Source organism: Prinia subflava, chromosome 7 (assembly GCF_021018805.1).
Source record: "Prinia subflava isolate CZ2003 ecotype Zambia chromosome 7, Cam_Psub_1.2, whole genome shotgun sequence".
NCBI classification, from domain to species: domain Eukaryota; kingdom Metazoa; phylum Chordata; class Aves; order Passeriformes; family Cisticolidae; genus Prinia; species Prinia subflava.
In genome coordinates this window covers 7,703,157-7,726,097 of record NC_086253.1, presented here as the reverse complement: position 1 = coordinate 7,726,097, position 22,941 = coordinate 7,703,157, and the positions used below count along the sequence as shown (strand labels likewise).

At 38.9% G+C, this 22,941-nt stretch overlaps 1 protein-coding gene across 1 annotated transcript in view; it reads left to right on the top strand.

Moving 5' to 3' along the window:
• The window catches only part of LETM1 (leucine zipper and EF-hand containing transmembrane protein 1), a 29,036-nt gene that overhangs the window by 497 nt on the left and 5,598 nt on the right, over nucleotides 1-22,941 (top strand). The window contains exons 2-12 of the mRNA XM_063401477.1: nucleotides 4,159-4,216; nucleotides 7,316-7,772; nucleotides 12,342-12,485; nucleotides 13,205-13,342; nucleotides 16,279-16,482; nucleotides 16,932-17,051; nucleotides 18,125-18,256; nucleotides 18,869-19,039; nucleotides 19,660-19,815; nucleotides 20,596-20,730; nucleotides 21,282-21,478. Coding sequence (XP_063257547.1) covers nucleotides 4,159-4,216; nucleotides 7,316-7,772; nucleotides 12,342-12,485; nucleotides 13,205-13,342; nucleotides 16,279-16,482; nucleotides 16,932-17,051; nucleotides 18,125-18,256; nucleotides 18,869-19,039; nucleotides 19,660-19,815; nucleotides 20,596-20,730; nucleotides 21,282-21,478 — 1,912 coding nt within the window. The remainder of the gene's footprint in view (nucleotides 1-4,158; nucleotides 4,217-7,315; nucleotides 7,773-12,341; nucleotides 12,486-13,204; nucleotides 13,343-16,278; nucleotides 16,483-16,931; nucleotides 17,052-18,124; nucleotides 18,257-18,868; nucleotides 19,040-19,659; nucleotides 19,816-20,595; nucleotides 20,731-21,281; nucleotides 21,479-22,941) is intronic.

The following is a 22,941-nucleotide window of genomic DNA, read 5'->3' as shown; positions in this document are numbered from 1 at the left end:
CTCCGGCCCGCCGGGCCTGGCCGGGAGGGCACGGGGGGGAGAGCGGCCGGAGGCGTCTGGGGGCTGCGGGCGTGGGCGGAGGGGCCGCTGCGGGAGGGAAGGGCCGCGGCCGAGGCCCCGCTGCTGTGTCCGCCGGGGCTGGCGCTGCTCCCGGCCCGGCCCACGCTCGGCGGCCGCTGCGGCCTCTTCGCATGTGCTTCCGCGACAGCGTGGTTGGAGGGGATGATTTACCCTCAGGGCAGTGGGACACTCGTGCCTCCTACATACCGGCTGGTTGGGGAAGGGAAAAACACGTGCTTTTTGTTGAAGTGCAGGAACGCGTTACTACGTCTAGGTCCTGCCTGCCTTGCTCTCGGCGTGGCTGGGATGTGAAGTGGGTTTGTCACTCGTCATGTGCTTCTTCTCTTTAAAAAAGCACAAGGAGATGTTTTCTTAGTCTGTGTTAGGGACGAAACATCAATTTGCCTTTTTCCAAGTGGCTTTGAAAGCTTAGGCAAACAAAAAGGAAGTGCATCGTGCGATACTGATTAATAATTAAGATAATTTCGCAGTTTAAATATCTCTGGTTGGTGAAGCTTAGTGGCGTGAAACAGCTGATAAAGTGTGACGTACGCGAGGCCTGTGACTGCTCTTTATGTCCTGATCTGGAATGGCAGAGGTTTAGTGAGGAATTGCCTGCCACTGACACAGAGCCCTGAGCTGGAGTGGCAGAGGTGTAGCGAGGAATTGCCTGTCCCTTACACAGAGTCCTGAGCTGGAGTGGCAGAGGTTTAGTGAGGAATTGCCTGTCCCTGACACAGAGCCCTGAGCTGGAGTGAGTGGCAGAGGTGTAGCGAGGAATTGCCTGTCCCTGACACAGAGCCCTGAGCTGGAGTGGCAGAGGTTTAGTGAGGAATTGCCTGCCACTGACACAGAGCCCTGAGCTGGAGTGGCAGAGGTTTAGTGAGGAATTGCCTGTCCCTGACACAGAGCCCTGAGCTGGAGTGGCAGGGGGTGAGCGAGGAATTGTCTGTCACTGACACAGCCCCAGCTTGTCACAGGAGTGCTGTCACTGAGAGCAGGGCAGCTGCATGCTCACAGCCAGGCAGACCTGATGAGCCCTAGGGATGCTTGTTCATTGCAAAGATCAGCTGTCATCTTGGTCACCAATAGTCACTCAAGTGTGGTGTCTTCTTCCTCTGACTGATGGGTTTTGTGAGCTACTGTTGTAAAGTCATTTATTTAGGTTAAGCCTGGACAATGTCCTGAGCAAAAACCTGGGGAATCCTAACCATCCAATTTGTTTTAAATGGGGAAAAAGCACATCCGTGTACCTTCAAATTAGATGAGAACTTTGATTATTCTTGTGGCATAGCATATAAAGTAGTGCTAATGATCATTGCAATTTTGGTTGTTATAAATCTTAGACAACCTAAGCTGAAATGCTGTGATAGAATCAAATAATTAGTGTGCTGTGGTTATGATACAACCAATACTTTTATTTGGGGTGTTAATGTATTTTTAATGCTTGTATGGTGTGGTTTTTTTCTGTAGTGTTTTGCTTTACTTAGCTCATCTTCTTTGCTTTACGTGTAAGTAGTCTAAGATTAAGTTAAAGCTAAGTGCTCCTAAGAATCCTAAATGTTATTCCTGTGAAGATCAGGCTGTTAAGTACTGCAAGCTTACACTTCTCTAGGGACTTACTTCATGATAGCATTTTATTTTTAAAAATTCTAAACATGGTAACAGTGTAGCTATTCTACATTAAAAACTTTGGATTTGATGCTTCACTGAATTCAAGTATAGTTTCCCATTACTTCTTTTCCATGAGGAACACGTTAATATACAGCTTCTTTTGCACTACTGCTCTTCTTTCTTACTAAGCCAATGCAGGTTTCTTAAATGAACAGTGTTAAGTATGGTTAAGCAACATTCACCTTGTTCAGACACTTTAGGATGTCTGTATTATCCCAGAAGCAAGGATTATGGACTTTGCTTTTTCTGAAGGAAGTATATGTTATATTTCAGGGCTGGTTTAATCCTAGGTACATGGTTATAAGAGACACTGTAAAACTTAAAGAGCTCTTGTCAGAACTGGCAAAATTGGAATTAACATTTTCTGTGGGCCTGTTCACACTTTGAACATGCTGTACAACAAGAAGCTTAGTCAGCATGTTTTCTTATGGTAACCTTGGAATTTTGTTCTTCGACCCCTTCCTTAACATTTAATGAGCCTGGTTGGAAAGAAGGTAAGTGAAGTGAGAGTGTCTTGCTGCTATGGAGTTTTATCTAAGAAACTCCAAGCCAGTTTTGAGCTCCAGATCATCCCTCTTAGTTCTAGGGGCACCTGTCCATAGCAGGCACTGCCCTCTCCTAGCAGGACTCTTGCTTTGGGCACATCAGGCTTTGTGGGCTTCCTGGCACTTGGGTGGGGCAGATTACTGTGCTGTGACTTATCCCTGCAGACACTCAGTGCTTCTGTGCTTTGCTCAGCTGCTCCTTGAGGTCAGAGAGGTCCTTCTGGGTTGGCCTGCTGGATTAAGTAATTTAGATACTGTTCTTTCTGTAAATATTAGAGAGTATCACAATGCCTTCACAGATTCTCAAGGCTTTCTTTTTGAGCCAGACAGAGACAGTTTTTCCCTGGTTCTACTTGTAGTGGCAGTGAGTGTTAGAGTTTCATACAACTTGATGTGGGTAAATCCTTGGACTTGATAATGCCACAGCTTTTGCTGTAATTACTTCAGAGCCCACTTAGCATGGGACATCCCTTGATTATCAAGATTTTCCTCAGATAAACTAACTTCTATACCTTCTGATTGTCCCACCTGATTTTGGCAGCATCTCTTTTCCCCTAACAATTCGGGTATTTTGTTGGGGAACGCTTTTGGTCGTCAGCATTGGGTGCTGTATTTTCTCAGATACAGGTTCTGTCATAGGCTGTATCTTGGCTTTGATGGGGAGAAAAGGGTACCACGGATCTCTCAAATGACCTTTGTATCCTCCTGTCTCTTAGGATTGACCAGAAATGGTAGGTTCCAGATGGGAGAAACAAACCACAGTATACCTACTCTGTCCAGCCTTCCAATTTTATTTTGGTTACAGTGAATTCTGAAAAGATTGGTCAAAAAGAGTCAACAAGTTTAAAGTCTTTCTTGTGTGATTTTTTAATATATCCAGAAATATTTTCGCTTTTGGTAGTAGCTACCTATTGAGTTACTGTAGCAAGGTGTTGATACAAGATTTATTTTTTTTAAAGTTGCTTTAGGAAGATGAATTCCTTTCTAGTGGGATCAGGGATGGCTTTCAGTGATTGTAGATTGTGTGCAGCCACTAGGTAGCATTTTATGTTTATGCTTCTTCCATGGTCGGAAAACTTTGAAACATGGCCCTTTATTGAAGCACATGACTTAGATGATTTATGATTTGATGATTTTCTCAGTTTATTTCCAGAATGGATGCTGTTTGTCTGTGTACCTGGATAGAGGGTGCTCCTATACAGATGTCAGCCCTTCTTTTGGGCTTTATTAGCTACTATTAGGACTGATTGTGAGGTAGTGTTTCAAGTAAAATTCATGTTGATGGATACAGTGTTTTCTGGAAAGTTAACTTTTCCTGTGCTTTGGGTCGGGTTCTCACCTCTCCCTTCAAGACAATTTGTATCCTTTACAGGGGGAACATGGGGTAGAGCTATTTTTACCAGGTGCTAATCAAAATGGACAGCAATGTTTTGAAATGGTGTTTTGGTTCCACCTCTCTAGTGAAGTGTCCTTATGTTCCTGCTCGTGTTTTATTTGTTTTGCTTAAAACAAAACAAAACAAAACAAAACGCCATTTTAAAACTAAACGCTTGGCAAGGGCTCCTTTGTGATCATCTGATACTATGTTGTCATAGAGCTGTTAAAAATTACATTTGCTTTCAGTGAAATTCCTCTGCAATATAGTTTCTTGCCTGAGGGACTTGGGAACCCATCTTCAATCAGTTGAACAAGAGCAAACCAACCTCACACATCCAGAGTTTGACTCTGTATGTTAAGTAACATCTTTTTTGTGCTTTCAGTAATAGCCATTTCTATGTGAAGATCAATCTTCTCACTCACTTATTTGTGTGCAGTTCACTACATGGATAAATTTCCCCCTGAATTTCAGAGTTGGTGCTAATTATTGGTATTTTTCTAGGTAACTTGGGAGACCGGGCGTGTCTTAGCTGTACATCCCTGAGGCTGGCAAACAAAATGTGAGTAATTTTGAAATATCAGTATACTGTCATAGAATGTATGTTTAAATCTAGATAAAGTGCTAAAATGTTAGCTTCAGCTTGTTTTAATGACAGATTAAAGGAAGTCTGAGTATTACTCGCTTCACCTGGTTGATTGTGTGTGGGAGAAAGAAAGTGAAATCTTTCCCTTTTTGCCCACTTCTTCCCTTTTTGTTTCGCTTCTGGTGTAGAATATTCATCTCTCTCTTGGGTGATTCCAGGTGTCATAACGGGATCTGATAAGCTTCTTGCATACTTTCTCCATGAAGGTCCATAGAGTAAACATTCAGTCACAGCTAGTTGAAAATTACTGTTAATAGATAAGAGTGTAGAGCATCTGGGTGAGATCTCTGTTAAACCAAAGAAAGGAGTTTATTGTGTGTTGCAGCCTTGGGTGGTGGTGTCCACTTCTGAAAACAAATCCAACTGTTGTGTGTCCTTATGGAACTGAAGGAGTTGAATGTTGGCAGAATCCATTCTCTGTTCCTGACTTGGCTCACAAGGCATACTCATAGATAACAATTTCCTAATGCCTTTCCTTGGAATGTTAAAGTACAGGTTCTGTAGTTCATTTATAAACTAACTGCTCAGGATACCAGGGCTATTCTTTGATTTCCTGAGTTTTCATTTTAATACAAGGATGTGTCTCTAGGCACAAGGTTCTCATACAAAACAAACCAATTCTTTTTTAGACATGTTAGTTCTGTATCACTTGCTGTAGAATTAATTATGATCAATTTTTTTTAAATACATAAAGCATTTTCAAATATCTATTTTTAGTATGTTAGTATATAGGAATTCCTCTCTTGGGAAGCTAGAAAATTATGGTTTTAAACCTGTTAGGCTGGAGCACCTCTCCTGTGAAGAGAGACTGAGAAAGTTGGGGTCCTTCAGCAAGGAGAATAGAAGACTTCAGAGAAGTCTAACAGCACCTTCCAGTACCTAAAGGTGTTACAAGGGAGCTAGAGAGGGACTTTTGTCAATGGAATGGAGTGACAAGGCAAGGGTGAATAGCTTTAAAATGAAAGAAAGTAGGTTTAGGTTAGATATAAGGAAGAAATTCTCTGCTTTGTGCTGGTGAGGCACTGGAACAGGTTGCCCTGAGAATTTGTGGATGCTCCATCCCTGGAAGTGTTCAAGGCCAGGCTGGATGGGGCTCTAAGCAACCTGGTCTAGTGGAAGTTGTCCCTGCCAGTGGCAGGGGGGGTTGGAACTGTGTGGTCTTTAGGTCCCTTCCAACCCAAACCATTCTATGATTCTGTGATGAAATGAGCAGCAGAATATTTGGACAGAAAATCTTATTCTTTTGAGAAGGTTTGGGGTGGGTTTTTTTGTTTATTTTGGTTTGGCTTTTTTGTTGTTGTTGTTTTTTCTAACCAAAGCTGCTATTAATGTAATGTTGCTGCTTAAAATAAATCAAACTAATGCTCGCACTGCACATGACCCAGATCTGAATGCAGGGGACTCGGTGATAAGTACTGAGGACAGATGGGATGGAAATTTTGTGTCTAACATCCTCCTTGTGAAAAGAAACACATTTGTGTTTCACACACTTGTGAAAGTGTGTTCAGAGAGGCAGATTTCTTGCAAAATTTTTATTCCCTGCAGACTCAGAACCAGTTCTGCTGTCAGAGCTTCCTTCCTCTGCATGCAGAGAGTCAATGTATGTAGGTGGAACTTGGCTTGTAGGCCTGGAGCACTGCTTTTGGGAAATGCCTCAGAGTCAGGGAGGATTGATTTATGCAATGGTTTTAAATATGTAGTTTATTTTCTTAAAGTAATTAAACTGTAACACTTATTAAAGTTAATATCTGTGCAAATGTGTAGTTTTCTAGCTAGCCAAGAGACTGTTTTCTGTAACTGTATATGTCCCAGCAGTTGTCTGACAAGTGAATGGTCAGATGCTAAAACTCCAGTTTTAACTAGAAAATAGTGTGTCTTTAAAAAGTAATAATTTAGGTTTTTTTTGGTACAAACCTCTACTTGAATAACGTTGGGTAGACAGAATCATCAAAGTAAATTAAAACTCATTGGGGCATGTAATAATTAAGTTTAAAAAGTGTTTCTGTCTGAAAATTGAGTGAGGCTAACACTTGTAAGTATATGATAAACCTTTTTTTCCTTATAATATTACTAAGACCTGTAAAGCCACTTGCACCTGTTTTCTGTTCACTGCCTGAAGACAAAAGCACATTCTGATTTTGTTTTGGTAGTACAAGGGCTCCATGAAGAAAACACCCCAATCATTTCTCTCCTGTAGATGTCGTAATGCCAATATTTCAGTTTGAGGGACACTAAAGGAACTCATTTATATGAAACATTTTATCTACTATTTTATTTTTGTCCCATCTTTTATTAATAGTGTGTACAATCCTACTTGCATATAATGAGTGGTTCTTCTGTAAATATAAGGAGTGTTAGTGGCATTTGAGCAGTGTTTCCCTGCTAACTTCAGTCTACATTTGATTAAAGTAAAAAACAAAGTTCTGAACAAGGTAGAAGAGTGTTGGTTCTTTCTGTCCCAGCTCAGTACTGTGGTGGAAGTTTTTACAAAAGGTTCTGCTGAATAAGAAAAACTGGATGCATGGAGATAGTAAGAGAGGAACTCTAATGAAATCAGATTCCTCTGGTACTAATTCTCTGACTCAGCACCTATCCCAAGTATGCAACTTTTATTTTCTTTTCCCAAGTGTTTTGCACAAACAAGAGAAGTAATAGAAGGGACTTTATGTTATTTACGAATTTGCATATTAGTTTTCAAATGTAGCTTTCTAAATGGAAAGCACATGTGGTGGCTGCTCTTTATTTAATTGGAGTAAAATAAGCTACCTTTTCAAAGTTGTACAATGGAAAATTCCCTGCAAGTTAGGGGTTTTTTTTGTCATGAAGTAAAGCCAAGTGTTCTTTGCATATTTAGACATTGGTTTTAAGAGTCAATTTTTTTTCCCCTTAAATATGCAGTAGATATTTCAAAATTTCATGTTTCATAAATACATAAATATACATACCTGTGCAAATGTATATACAGAAATAGCTGATGAATTGTTGCTAATTCTTGAATACTTTTTTCTTTTGAAGGACTGTACACTTTAAATATTGCACTAGCGTCCCTTCTGTTTACGCCTACTCCAAAAAAGTTCATTATTGCTGTTGGACTAAAGGATCTGAACAAATACACTTCCCTCTTACGAGCTCTCCTGGCTCATGGACACCACTAGCAACCGTGGGTGTTTTAGGTCCCCAGTACCTTCCAGTTAGGTGGTGGCATTCTTCACGTCCCCTCCAAGATGACTCCATAGTTGAAAAGTCCCTGAAGTCCTTAAAGGACAAAAACAAGAAGCTGGAAGAAGGAGGTCCTGTATATAGTCCGACAGAAGTGGAAGTTGTAAAAAAATCTCTTGGGCAGAGGATTGTGGATGAACTGAAGCACTATTACCACGGGTTTCGATTGCTGTGGATTGACACAAAAATAGCTGCCAGGATGCTCTGGAGAATCCTGCATGGAAACACTTTGTCTCGTCGGGAACGGAGACAGGTACTGAGTAAAGACCAATTTCCTTTGGGTGTCCTTGGTGATGGCTCTGTTTTATTAGAACTCAGTTAGTTCTTGCTGTTGTCTTCTGTTCTTAGAATTAAAATTCCTTGGTGTGTTCCTTCTTCCTCACTATGTGGACACTAAAATTTTTGAGTATTACCCCAAAACTTTTTTCCTGCGTTCCCCATCATTGAAGATAAATTTGTTATTTTCTTGTTGAAACAGCAGAGGAGTCTTCTAGTTTGTCACAGGGGCAGCAATTGTGGTTTGTTCCCAAGTTCCCAGCCATGTGCCATATCACAAAGGTCTGCCTTTTCACTCCAGCTCGAAAAATAGTGGGAAAACCCTGCTAGTGAAAGTTGTATCTGTGCCAGTTCTGTTCCTGTTTGTTGCTTCATGGGATTCTTTTGAATGGGATAAGAGCTGCAGGCTGAAATGTATGATTGATAATGTACTATCTCAGTTATAAATATATCTGAAATAATTTTAGCCCAGATATATTTCTTTTATTTATGGCATGTTGCTTACATTTATGAAACTGTAAAAATGCAACTGATAATTTTAAAGAAAAAGGAGATGAAACCTGGAGTGCAAAAAGTGAGTGCTTTCAAACTTCGGCAATATATATATATATTTCAATAGTAATTTCAGGTTTTGGATGAAATAGCATATTTAATTAGAATGGAAAGTTATATGGATATTTAAAAAATTAGATACAAATTCATATATGAAAAGATTGCTAAATATTAAACGGTATAGTTAATTTACTTTTTTTTTTTAGTAAAGAATACATCAATATTCAACTTCAGGTCATTGGCAAAATACCAAACATGCTAATTTGACAGTTTTCATTTTACTGTTTTTAAGGACGAGTTGTTTAAGCAGTTTATAGAGATTAAAAATTCAAGTCTGTCTTCCTGCCTTTATGAAAAATTCATTTCAGCTGTTGCTGGAAAGATGTTCTAGAAGAAAAGCTGGAGAGCAGAAGGTGTGTGTGCGCTCTGGGGCAGGAGTGCACAGTGCTGCCAGTGTGGCTCTCTGCACTTTGTACACCTGCACACACGATGTGCTGGGTTCACATCTCTGCCCTCAAAACAAACAAATGATCAAAAATACGAGTATCTGCTCATTATTTTTATCATTTCCTGATAAAAGTTGGTCGCATTTGAAACAATTTGGTAGGAATTTAAAACCCATCACAGCTTAAATATAGTATGAAAACATTCCTTCTAAATTCACAAGGGTAGAGAAGCAGCAAAAGTTGTTACAGGCAGGTGTAGCAGTTTCTGTCCGTGGGTGAGCGTGGTTTCCCCTCGGACTGTGCTGCTTGATGGTCTCAGCATCTTCAGCCTCCTTTGGTTTTGCCATCTTCCTTGGCTGGTACAAGAGAATGCCTGGCAGCTGAGCCAGCTGAGGCGTTGCTCAGCAATAAATAAAACTGGCTGTGCTGACGTGAGAGGGGATTATGTAGTACCAGAAAGAGTAACTGAGGACAGGGGAAGGTGAGGACTGCAGGCCTTCTTGAACTAGCAGTCCATGCTTGTGCTGGCTTTTTGAGAGCTTTGGGGATCTTGGAAAGCCAAGCGAGACAAATTAATTCGTGGTTTAAAACAGAATCGGTAATTCTCTAGGGGGAAGTTTGAAACCATTGATTTTCCTGCCTCTTTTGTGTTTACTGAGCCATACTTCTGAGAAATTACAGAAACAGCAGTAATATTCCATCAATAGATGGATTTATTCATTTGGTTACCTTTTGATTTTGTTTTCTAGTGATGACAGAGCTGTCTTCTTCATGTTTAAGTAGTGTTCTGGCATTTGGCCTTCCTCGATTTGTTTCTTTATGCAAATGTTCACTTTTGATGTTAATTCTTTTTTAAAATGAAATGGAATTTATTTTTGTTGGCAGATATAAATTAGTGTTTACATTGGTGTAGCCTGTCTCCTATCTAATGATATATGTATGTGTTTATGTGAGTGCAAATCCAATGTAGGAGACGTAGAGAAAATAGTTTTAATAACTGCTGTAATGTTAGTTTCTCCATCTAGATTTTGTTTTCTGTGTTTGGAGGAAGAGGACATCCTGTCTCTGGAGTGGAGGGTGTGATAGGCTCAGAACCTGGGGTCACTGAAAAGCAAACCAGCCTGCAGCTGAACAAAACCCTTTGGGGGTTTTTTAAACCTTATTTCAAGTTTGTTTCAACACAGCTCTTTTTTTTTATCAGTGCAATCATAAATTGTAGTATCCTGACTGATTTAAAGAAGTCTTAACATTTTGTTGCTGGATTACCTCCTGAACTTCAAAAAATATAAAAATTGAAGTATATACTGCTTTAAAAGCATTAAGCTGCACATGAGCTGACAGTCCTAGAGAAATCTTATCTTCGTGCAGTCTGACAAATGAGCTATTTCTGCCTGCCCTTTCCTTCCTCTTTGGAGGCAATAATGGAAAGATATCCAAGTAATCTAACCACACGAACAAGCAATTGCAGCATGGCTAATGCAAAGGGACCTATTGCTTATGTAAACTAAAAGTCATTTCCAAAATTCTGCTTGTACGATTGCTGGCAGGGTTTGCATTCAGCAGGGTCACATATCTCCACTTGGGAGAGAGGGCAGGGAGAAGTAAAACATGATAGTGACTTTTAAAAAGCTGACTGCTCTGGTGCTGGCTCCAGCAGCAGGGTGATTCAGGGCATGGCAGTGAGGTGGCAAACACAGCAGAGTTTGTGGCAAGCCTGCCAGCTTTACAAACTCTTCCCTGCACAGGAGGGAAGAGTGGAATACACGAGCTGCAGCAGCAGATACGGAGTAGTCACAAGGTTCTCATGCTGTGCTGCCAAATCCTGTGTGTGTAATCGTACACCATTGTATTGGGTTCCTGCATAAAGCTGTTTTCCTTGAGTTAGCCGAGGGTGCAGTTCCATGATTTGTGAAAGCTGATCCACGACAGTGCTGCTATGAAAAGCTTGGGGCTTAAATCAAGTTCTCCCGCCCCTCCCCTGCGTGGTTTGTACTGATCCTTTTTCCCTTGTCTGTGTGTATTTATGGGTCAGTTTTATCTGGATCAGTGGTGTGACTACCAGTGCACCTTCATGGCTCTTTTATACCTCACCTCAGGTTAGCATTAGGTTGGCTTAATCCAGTGGTAAAACTGCTCCCTTGGACATGGATTTTGTAGAAATACTTGCACAAACTGTCTGAGAATAGAGACTGGGGAAAACTAGAAACTCTATAGAAATTTTTGAAAGTTTTTTTTTGTTTCGTTTTGTTTTTTTAATGATAAATATGCTTTTATTCTCAGTTTTAAAATTTTATTCCAAAGTTTCTTACTTTTTTTTTTTTAACTCCATGGTAGTCAGTTGCCTTCTGTTGTTGGAATGAATGGAAAAATCCTTGAGCTTTTGAACAATGGACCAAAGCATCCCTTCTGGGAAACTGAATTTTTTTTTTTATACAAAAAAAAATGCCAAACTTTGAATCTGCAGAGCATGTGCATTTCACATACAGTAGTGCTTAAGATTTTGGCTGGTTTTATGGTAAGAAAATCCTAAATGAAGTTTTACAGGTTTTGTATTGTAGCAAATCAGTTCTGAGGACATGGGATCTGTGCTGCTTGTTGCTGTTGTTCCCCTTGATTGCCATGAACTGTGGGGAGGGGCTGGAGTGGGCAGCATGGGTTTACTTGTGTAAAATTTTTTATGTTGCCAGTTTTGGCCACTCACAGTTGTATTTATCAAATCTTGATGTGCAGTGACAATGCTGTGGCAGTAGAGTACCACAGTGTACCTATGATTTAGCAACTCATGGGATTCCCAACAACCAGGTTTTTTTCCTTTGTAAAACGAGGTAGAGTCAAGCAAGATTCTCACTCCCCAAGATAAACCAAGTTATTAAACTTTCAACAATTAAAGATTTGATAATAGACTGACAGCCTAATGTATATATTTGTGAGTGTGCAGAAATCACAAGGACAGTATTTATTCCATGCAATTCAAAATTTAGTAACGAATGCTGCCTGCTTCAGAGGATTACTGCTCTGGAAAAGCAGTGGTTTTTTTAAAAAACCTACCAAGCTGGGCTCATTACCCTGGATTTAAATGTACATTACAATTGTTATGAGGCAGAGGGGGAGGGATCTTTCATTTTATTCTTGATTACTTAGTCCATAGTAGCTCATGCATGTAAGAAGTGGTGGAGCACAAATAAAGATGCATAAAAGAAGTTAAGCAGCTTTAATGACAACAAATGACCACCTCCTGTTTTCAGGTGCTTTTAAGAGGTTTAAATGAGATACTTGTTCAATAATCCTATTGAGACACAGTGAGGCTTTTGAAATACTTTCTATAGTGTTGAAAACTGGTGAAACTCCAGCACTTTCTGGTATATAGCAACTTGAAAAAAAACCACTAAAAACTGACTTTGTCACATCCTTTTATTGTGTTAATTTAAAATTTCTTTATAGTAAATATATATATGTGAGCCTAAGTGCTAATTAGATGATCAAGTGAAGTATTTTTAAAATAAGTAGTTAAATTTTAGCTTATCAATATATTTTTGTTTCCCTTCCAGTTTCTTCGAATATGTGCTGATCTTTTTCGCCTGGTCCCTTTCTTGGTTTTTCTTGTTGTCCCATTTATGGAATTTTTGCTTCCAGTAGCTCTTAAGTTGTTCCCTAATATGCTTCCCTCTACATTTGAGACAAAGTCTAAAAAGGTAAGCAGGTCTGAATTTATAATCCAGTGATATTTTTTTTAAAAATGAGAAATTTCTTGGTAAAGAAATTAGAAACAGTCTAAAAAAGTTGGATTTTTTTTTCAGTATAGGGGTAATGCTTTTATCTGCCCTATCTTATTTTGAAGATCCTGCTTTTTAACATATAATCATGAACCAGTGCCTTCCTGGTTTTTGTGTGTGCAGGTGCCAAGCTATGTGTGCAGGGTTGAAAGCCTCTCTTGTCTTTTCTGCTATCCTCATTTCCATTTTCTATGACTCCTACAAAGGAGAAATAAAGCTAGTTTATTTTTCTGGTTGTATTAAAATAGATGTATCATTTGTAGTCTTAAACTTTGATACAAGGTTTTTCATATGCACACCTAATATTTAAAATAGCTTCTTATGTGGTTTTTTTTTTTGTTTGTTTGTTTAAACTTTATTTCTTCTAGTTAGGTTTTGTCTGAATTGTTAGAGCTTTGTAAAAACCCACCAAAAGAGCCCTGCAAGTTTTCACTTTCAGAGCACACAGTGAGCTCTTCAGCTCTTCAGCTTGTTCATTGTGATTTGGGGGATCTTTGAGAAGAGTGAATGCCCCCTTGGAATGTGTGTCCTATAGCAGAAATCCAGAATTACTCCACATAAGTTGTCTGGGGTCAGAAGTGTTAGTTAGTCCATGTGTTTCTGGCAGGAATTTTTAAAAACAAGTTTTTTTTTAACAGGAGGAAAGATTGAAGAAAGAATTGAGAGTAAAGCTTGAATTGGCTAAATTCCTTCAAGACACCATTGAGGAGATGGCCTTAAAAAATAAAGCAGCCAAGGGAAATGTTACAAAAGATTTTTCGACATTCTTTCAAAAGGTAAAAAAATTTGGAAAATGTATTTTCTCTTCTTATGAAAATATAACTTTGGGGGTTTTTTGGTCAGTGGTAATCATCACATACCTTTACTTTGTTTGACTTCAAGAAAAAGGATTTGGGATTTTTTTTTAGGATAAATTTATTTTTTGTCAGTGTTATGAAGTTTTCCTATTATTAACTTTGGTGTTCTAGCTGGTGCTTTTACTCTCTAATTCTAGAAGCACTATATTTCTGCCTGTTTGCTTCTTGTTCACTTATTTGTTAATAAGTTAACTCTAACATGAAACATAGTGTGCTCAGTGGTTATTCATGTAGATTTTGACCTTTTTTTTAACTTGGGGTATGAACACTAGGAGAGGACTTCTTTCCTAATTAACTGATTGGAACTTAACGGGGGGAAAAAGTAATTTTTTTTGGTCAAATTTAATTCTGCTTGTAAAAACAGTTTTTAAGTGCACAGTTGTTTTACTGACTAGAATGTGGTTGCTGTGCTTGGTGCAGTTTTTCTATTTAAGTTTGGTTGCTGACAGACAAAGTGTCAGACATCTGCCTCCTGCATTAACAGCCTTCATGTTTCACATTGTTACCCTTCACCAAACTGTAGGTGAGAGTAAGGTGCTCTCTGGAGAGATGAAAAATGCTTTCTGAAGTCTTCTCAGGACAGTATTTATCTCTGATTTCTCTTAATTATGGGGCTGTTGAGTAAGAGGTGTAGCCAACAACATTACCAGGTGCTTTGTTGAAAGAAAGGCAGTGATCCCCTCCTTTTGAAAGAGTGTATTTGCACAGAAAAAAGTACATAAGGGGTTTGAGACATGAACTTTATAAACTCTGTCAAATAGCTTAAGCTTTTCCTGCATGTCAGAGCTAAGAATAAAGTATGGGGTGATAAGATGATGCTGATAGTGCCACGTAGATCACCTCACATAATCATAGTGGCAAGTTTTACCAGTCAGTAACTTCTTGCAAAGTCCGTATGCTTTGAAGCCTCTATGCAGTCATGTGTTTGTGTTCTTTTGAATCTGCAGAACATTGTAAGTGGTGGTTAGCTATGGCAGTTAGTGGCTGAGGCACTGCCCCTGCAGGCTTTGGGAACTTGCCACTGCCATGCTTCATGTTCGGAACATTTCATTTTCTCCTGAAAGAACTGCTACTGAGAACTTACATTCGGCCGTTAATTTCCATGGAAATAAATGATGTTTCACTCTGCATTTGCTGGAGGAAGTCCCAAGTTCCTCTGATGACTAAAAAAGAAGTTTCAAGCTCTGCATTTCATATGTGTGGGTGTGCTTTTTACAGCTTTATATTTCTCATTTGTGCCACAGAGACAAACTTCATTGATCTCATTTCACTGTACCGGATAATAAATGTCAGAGCAAGAAGAAGTTGAAATGTGTTTACTACCTTTTCGCTATTCTTTTACAGCAGCTTCTGTGATGAAGTATTTGATGCTACAAAAACCATTGAATACAGGCTTAACATGTCTCCTGTATAATTCCAGAATTTGTCTCTGTTGCTTTGTAGCTAGTGATGTACTAGAAAGCTCCAGTTTGTACTTTCAAGAAACATATGCTTGGCTCTGTCAAAATTCATCTTTAAACGAGGGAGAAAATACTTCCTGTGTTTTTGAAGTGCCATTTTTGGCTCCTTTGGGAAGACACTGGTGAAGTGAGACAACAAGGCCTTTGACCTTTCTTTCTTCAAGATAGTTTCTCTGCTACAGAAGTATCCTGGAGGTTAATGAGCTCAAGGCCATCTTGCCTCCTGATTTTTACCTTTTCCTGTACTTAGTAGCTGTTCACTAAAATATTTGAGTCTGCAGGTAAAACAAGTAGGCATAATAAATCAGGCAGTACAGGTAATGTTAGGTTTTCAAACTGTACTTAATGCCATCTAGTTTCATGTTTTCTTTACAGGATCTGAAAAAAGCAGAGGTATTGGGATTTTTTTTTAATATAAATGATTAGACCAAAGATGTTAAGTGACTAGGAGTACTTAATTGTAAGTTCTGTAGATTTTTGGTGCAGTGATGTCACTAATAAACTTTTGGTGGCATACTTAAAATAGAAAAATCAATGTGTATACAGGTGATAATGCTTTACTGTGACCTGATGAGACTAGGGAGTTTTTCTCCTACTTCTTTGAACTGTTATTTCAGCTTCCAGTAATTGGATTTAATGACTGGGAAGTCACTGGCAACACATCACTGAAAAGCTTAACTTTGCATTTGTACAAGCAGTTAGATAGAACCTGCCTTCACAAAGGATACAGAGTCCTTTCCCAAACAGTGCTTTATACTTTGGAATAACTTCAAGTACAAAAACACTTGCACTGAAGTGCTGCAGAACATCTAAGAATTGAAAGCAAAAGAGTATTGTAACAAATGTGGTGTGGAGAGAGGCAGATAGGTAATTTTGCAAATTAATTTTAAAATAATCCCCATGTGTTTCATGGGGACACCAGTGTTGCAAATTTTTTGCCATTGGGTGAACTTACTACTTTATCTTCCCATCTTTATCTTATGTATTTCTGTGTTTAATAAGTATGGTGCCAGTACAAATACCTGCCAGTGTGACTCCTGTAGCAACTATTTATTAACTTAAAGGTATATATAGATATTTCTTGAGGTATCTCATGGCAGTGCAATTCAGCTGGATCTGCTCCTTCATGTACAGGTGCATCTGATTTCTGTTTTGTTAGTTTTATCTTTAGTACATTATGCAGTGTTGTTGGAAACTGTCAACACCATCAATTCTTTTGCCTAAGTTGTTTGTTTTTTTAAAAAAACTTCTTTCATTGCTTCCTTATGTGCTATTTCTTATCCCAAAACTGTTGCAAAGTGCTTGACAAACGAGGGGAGTGTATTTATTCAAAATAATGCCCAGCCATAACATTTGCTTTGAAAAGCTTTGTGCCTGTTTGTTTCTTTCTCACAGATCAGGGAAACTGGTGAAAGACCCAGTAATGAGGAGATCTTAAGGTTCTCTAAACTGTTTGAAGATGAGTTGACACTGGACAATCTGACCAGGCCTCAGCTGGTGGCGCTTTGTAAATTGTTGGAACTTCAGTCAATTGGCACAAACAACTTTCTCCGCTTCCAGCTGACAATGAGGCTGAGGAGCATAAAAGCAGATGACAAGGTGAGTCATTCTGAGTAGGCATTGCATAATAATTTTGAGACATAACAGTAATGAGTGTGTGTGGATATATGTATGTTTGTTTTTCTAGGCATTTTCCTTTTTTGTTTTAATTGTCTTGTTTCTGAGAACTTTGAACAAAAAGGCCTGAAAAGCTTAAAATCAGAAGCGTCCTTATTTGTTAAGAAAAAACTGACCTTTTTTTCATCTTGAAATGAAAATAATTATATCAAGAGAAAGAGAAGTATTTCAATGAAACTATAACTTGTGAGGGAGCTGAAAGAAGCATCAACTTAGAGGTTGGCTGGCCATGCTGGAGCTGTGGGAGCAGCTGAAGCTGTTTTGTGTTACCGCAGCAGCCTCTAGTGGCTGTTAAAACACGTGGCTGTGCAGTGCTGGTGGTGCCTCTGGTTTGAGCTCTAACATGATCAGATTTCCTTTCTGGTGTGCAGATGATTGCTGAAGAGGGAGTTGATACCCTGACTGTTAAAGAACTGCAGGCAGCTTGCCGTGCCCGAGGGATGAGAGCTCTTGGTGTGACAGAGGAACGTCTCAAGGAACAGCTTAAACAGGTGTGGTTTTGCAGGACTGCATACACAGATGTAATTCCAATTGTTAGCTCTGATGCTCTGATTTTTGTCCTGATTCCAAGAAGTCATTTTGATTCTGTTCTCATGTAAGCCTTGGTTAAAACCAAGAAGTCTTTCTTCTAAATAAACTTTTGTCACAGGTACTTTGTAAGTACGTAGTAGATGCGAGTTGCTGCCTTTTGACCATGATGTTTTGATGATGCAGATAGATACTTAAATTTAAACATATTTGAAATATGTTTGCAGTTTTGAAAGTTTGTCTTGTCAGTTATTATCTTGCTCTAAGGAAGTTTTCACCAAGTAGATCAGTTGTCTCTTGGTGCTGCCTGGTTTAGAGGAAGGTCTGTTGGAATATATCTAAAGGAGGCCACTAAGTTGGTTACAGGGGCCTGGAGCACCTCTGTTGTGAAGATGGGCTGGAAGAGTTGGGGTTGTTCAGCCTGGAGAAGAGAAAGCTCCAGGGATACCTTACAGCACCTCCAGTACCTAAAGAGGGCTTACAGGAGAGCTGGAGAGGGACTGTTCACAAAGACCTGTAGTGATAGGACGAGGGGAAATGGTCTTAAGCTGAAGGAGGGCAGGTGTAGATTAGATATTAGGGAGAAATTCTTTTCTGTAAGCATGGTGAGACTGGCACAGGTTGCCCAGAGATGTGGATTCCCCTTCCCTGGAGGTGTGGAAGGCCAGGCTGAGTGGAGCTCTGAGTAACAGTTTAGTGGAAGGTGTCCCTGCCCATGGCAGGGGCTTGGAACTACATGGATGATCTTTAACCCAACCCAAACGGTTCTGTGATTTCAAGATGCATGTGAAACAAACCACTTGTTCAAATATTCATTCAATACTTCTTGAAATATTTCTTCAAACTGTATACATCTTCCTATATTTCATTGCAGTGGTTGTAATTCTTAGCTGGCTGTAGTCTGTAGTTCCTGTGCTAGGATATTGACTGACAAGTAGTGGTAGAAGAAATTGTATTTGCTTCTGCTTGATTTTATCTGTAAAAAAGAATAAAACATCCTGAAATTGAAGACTTGTTCTTTGTGTTGCCCCTACAGTGGTTAGATCTGCACCTGAACCAGGAAATTCCTACTTCATTGCTTATTTTATCCAGAGCCATGTATCTTCCAGATACCCTTTCTCCAGCTGATCAGCTCAAAACAACCCTTCAGACACTACCAGACAGTGCTGTAAGTATTGATGGATATAGTATGTAACTAACTTTCAGTGTTATGACTGAAAATCCATCCCAACAAGTACATGTTCTTCTCAGTTCCTTGCTTTTCCTTGGAAAACTAAACCATAGGTTTATTTGAGTGACCTTCAGACACAGAAGTTGTGTTGTATGTGGAGAGGTATGAGGATAAAGCAAACACAGGGCAATATTGGATTACATGACAGCAGACAGTAATAGCATAAGAAGATTTAGAATACACCTTTCACTTTCAAAAACCAGTGAATGCTTCAGGCCATGTAAAAACGTTAATGCTTGAAAGTACATGATGTTATGTAGGGAGAGAAATGATCAGAGTAGATTGTTGGTAGTTTTGAGAGAAAGAGAATAAAGAACATGTATGATTTCAGGGTGAAAAGTTCACGTTTCCACCAAAACCGAAAACTTTCTGAAGAAAGAGACTCATTTTTTTCTGAGAAATGCAAAAATAGGGTAACATTCAGGGGTTTTGACTTTATTTGCTAGCATACCTGTACTACCTATCTCAGTCAGGATATCAAAGCTTACAAGCAGCCATACCTGTATGTATATATACACATTTCTCTTAGACTACTTTTGTTATTTTTAGGCCAAAGAGGCTCAAGTGAAAGTGGCAGAGGTTGAAGGTGAAAAAATAGATAACAAAGTGCGGCTGGAAGCAACACTTCAGGAGGAGGAAGCCATCAGAAAAGAAAATGAAGAAAAGAAAATGTCTGAAGCTGCAGAGAAAGCCAAAGAAACCCTTGAAGTTGCAGCCATGGTAAGTTCTGCTCACAACTATTGAGAAGTAAATATCAAGTGATGTGAAAACTAGCAGATTTGAGTTATTGCCTCTGCTCTGATATTGTCTGCAAGAAACTGGACTTTAAATCCACATATGGAAGATGTGAGAGAATATTTAAACTGATTGCAACACAAGAGTCTACTATAAAATCTTGGCTCAGCCTTACTTATCTTTGATTTCTCTTCTTAATTAAAGCAGTAAGAGAAGACTTCTTTTTCTGTAGTAAAGGTAGTGATTTGTTAGGGTTTTTTTTTTTTTTAATTTTCTGCACCACATATTTTAAAGGTTCTTCTCTTTGGTTCTTTTTATTTGTCATTAACCTGATAATGTTGTTGTATAACATTTGACTGTAAAAGCTGCTGGCCTGCTTTATTAGTGAATTAAGCCTCAGGAGCTCACAGTAGTTCTTTAAATACAAGTGGTTATGTTAATGTGAAACCACTCAACATGTTGCAGTTTTTTAACCTCTTCTCATAAAAATCTGTGTGTCTACTCCAGCAACTATTTCTATTTTGATAAGTCAGTCTTTACTGATGCTAATACAGCTAATGTTTTGGTTTTTTTAAATGAAACCTAATGAGGTGTTTTAAATTTAGAAAGCGGTGGAACCAGCAGCAGATCTTGAAGCAACTGTTCTGCAAGCTAAAAAAAGCCAGGTGGCAATGGATACTGAACCAGAAGTGGCACGGGCAGAGGCAGCAGTGCACCCAGAGGCACTGATAGATACAGCACCAGTGCTGGAAGGCATTAAGGTAATCTGGATAACCACACGTTTTCATGCTTTTGAATGTAAAGATTCAGAGCATTCATGTGAGAACCATGATAAATTGCTTGTCTGCCCTTCACTTTTAACCCTCTCACCATATTCTGTCAGTCAAAAACAACTACTTAGTGGATTGAAAATTCACCAATGCAGAAGCTGAAGTCAGCACAAAACATCGCAAGCATCTCCTTTATCTATCTGCATTACTGAAATTAATATACCTGTTTTGGGGGGCACTTGCACTATCTGTAGATGGAATGAGCCTGTGCATATTTTATTCTCAGCTTTTCAAGATACAAGTGTACTTCACAAACTATGGATGTTCATCCTTATTCTTACAGAGGTTATTGAAGATAACTTTTCTACAGCTCAACTTTACAAACTTTACAATTTTTTGGGGTGTAATTTATCTTTTCCTGTACATGGTGAATTGTTTCTCAGTTGTTTTAATGGCTTAACCCAGGAATGAATAAAGTAAAACATTCTAAAATAAGATGATTAATTATGGAAATTCAAATAGCCAAAACTCACATAATCAATCACATTAGCTGAACTTACTTCTAGTACACTACAAAAAATTGTGTACCCTAGCAAATTAATTGCGTTACCATTTAATAACTTTGCATTAGCCTCAAAATGACTGCGTGATAGTCATGACTCCAAACATGGAAAAAGAATCTTGAGTTTCTCTTTTCTTCTAAAGGACTGAAAATCTTGGAGGAAGATCACAAATGTGCCTTTCGCTAATTTGTGTATGTTTTCTGTACAGGGTGAGGAAATCACCAAGGAGGAGATTGATGTGCTGAGTGATGCTTGCACCAAGCTGCAGGAACAGAAAAAATCTCTAACAAAGGAAAAGGAGGAGCTTGAGGAATTGAAGGATGATATCCAGGAGTATAATGAGGTGAAGAATGGGGCATGGGAGTTCTTTTTCTGTTCATGTTTACTTTTAGCAGAATTGATCCACGAATTTTAAGATTATCTTTCCTTGGTTGTGTGTTAGTTTGAAGCTGGAAGTCGAGTGAATGAACTTTGTATGTGACAATGCAGAGCCTCATTTGTGTAGGATGTTCAAAGCCTAATTATCATCACTGGAGTAATTGCAAGCAGATGAGAATCCTGCTCTTGCTCTTGTTCTCAGGGAGACTGGGGTAACAGACTGCTGCATGCTGCAGTTCTTTCTTAGCAAGTGTAGATGTCAGTATTACGTCCAAGATAAGTAAAATAAACCTTATCCAATCTTATGAAAGGTGTGGAAAATAACATTTAAGGGGTGCAGGAAAAAGGCAGCAGTGTTAGAATCTGTTGTTTTAATTCCATCTGGCTTTGTATGTCTCTACACTTGTATTTCATCTACAAATGGCTCCTTTCTTGAAATGCTGCTTGAAGTAAGTAGTGTCTGTTGTTGCAAATTCACACCAGCAAAAGCTTTTCTCTCTTCACTATTTCTTTTAGGATTTGCAAGAGATAAAGGAGCTTTCAAAAACTGGTGAGGAAGAGGCAGTGGAAGAGTCAAAGGCAAGCAAGCGACTGACAAAGAGAGTGAACCGAATGATTGGTCAGATAGACAAAATTATTGTGGAACTAGAAACAAGTCAAAAGGAAACACTGGAAACAGATGCAAAGCTGGATGGTGAAGATACTCCTGCTGGGTAAGTGACCTGGGAGCACTGGCTGTTCACCTTCACTCTTGCTTTTGTCTGATGTGCGGTTAGAAAAGAATTGGTCAATAACTTGTGGTTTAGAATATTGAGATAATTCATTTTAAAAAATAAATTTAACAAAATTGTGCTGCAGATTTTCTCTCTTCTAAGGCTAAATATGGTTGAACTGATAAAGGGAAAAAGGATGTATAATTCCCCAGGTCCTGAGGGTGTTCTGAAAGTCAAAGTACTGATTAGAATCTTACCATCTTGCCCATGCCTCTGGCACTAACAGGATTACAGGTGAAATCATCCTGTCAGTCATGCTCCTCACACAGTAATTTTGCCCTGTGCCATTGACTGAGAAGGTGCACAACAGTGTGTGAGCCTGTCCATATTTGTTATTTAGTAATAAAACTGTTAGGGAGGAAAAAAAATTGTAAGGGTCTATGGTGTCTGGAGACAAGTGGGGAAATGGGTCTAATGGAAGTGAGGAGATCATTTTACACTCTCTCCAAAAGATTTACTTCATTTCAATTTTTTAACACACAGATTTTCCATGAAAAATCTTTCCTGATAGTTTCATTACAAAATTTATTTATCAACACTTACCCAGGTCTTAATATTATTGGAGAATCTTTCAGGCAATCCTGTGTTAAATGGTCATTTACTGCTTGTTACACACACTGAAATACTGGAAACTGTATTCTGGAATACAGAAACACACTGAAATACTGGAAATGAATTCTCATGGTTTGTGATCATGAATGCTGTATTAATCTGGTTTACGCTTGCACCATTTTGTGTGATTCATTAAGAGAGTATCCCAGCCCTCAAAGAGCATAACTAAACAGAAATAAAATAGGGATTCTGCTTTTGTTGCTTCTGAGCTCTGTGTTTTCCATTCCCCAGGGCAAACGGTCATTTGTTGCAGATTTTGTCTAATGGCATTAAGGCAGCCCTATGAATGGTGCTTCAGAGAAGCTGTTAATCAGAACCATCTGAATTTGTAAACTAACAATACAATGCAGAATCTGCTTGTACTGGATGCAATTATGCTTTGTAATTAATAATATGTAAATAAAGCAAGGGCTTTAGGTTGTAGCAAACAGTTTGAACTTCATGAGATCGGGGAGTGTAACATCTGAAACCTTCCTCAGAGTCTGATCCTTGACAGGAGCAAATGAAGCTGATTTAACAGAACATCTCAATTGCTCAAGTGATTAGTTCTCAGCTTCTGTTTTCCTGTGACTCATTGATTTTCTGTCAGCCAGCCTCTAAATATAAAAGAATGCCAGAAACATGGCACTATATCTTTGGTAAATGGGGAGTGAGGGGAAAAAGGGCATTAGATACATAGTCTGGGAAGCACAGAAAACTTTATTTCAAATGCTTCTGGGTAGTTGTATTTGTTCAATAAAACATATGGAAACTAAAAGCATGACATTCGATGGTAGGATAAAAATCACCTT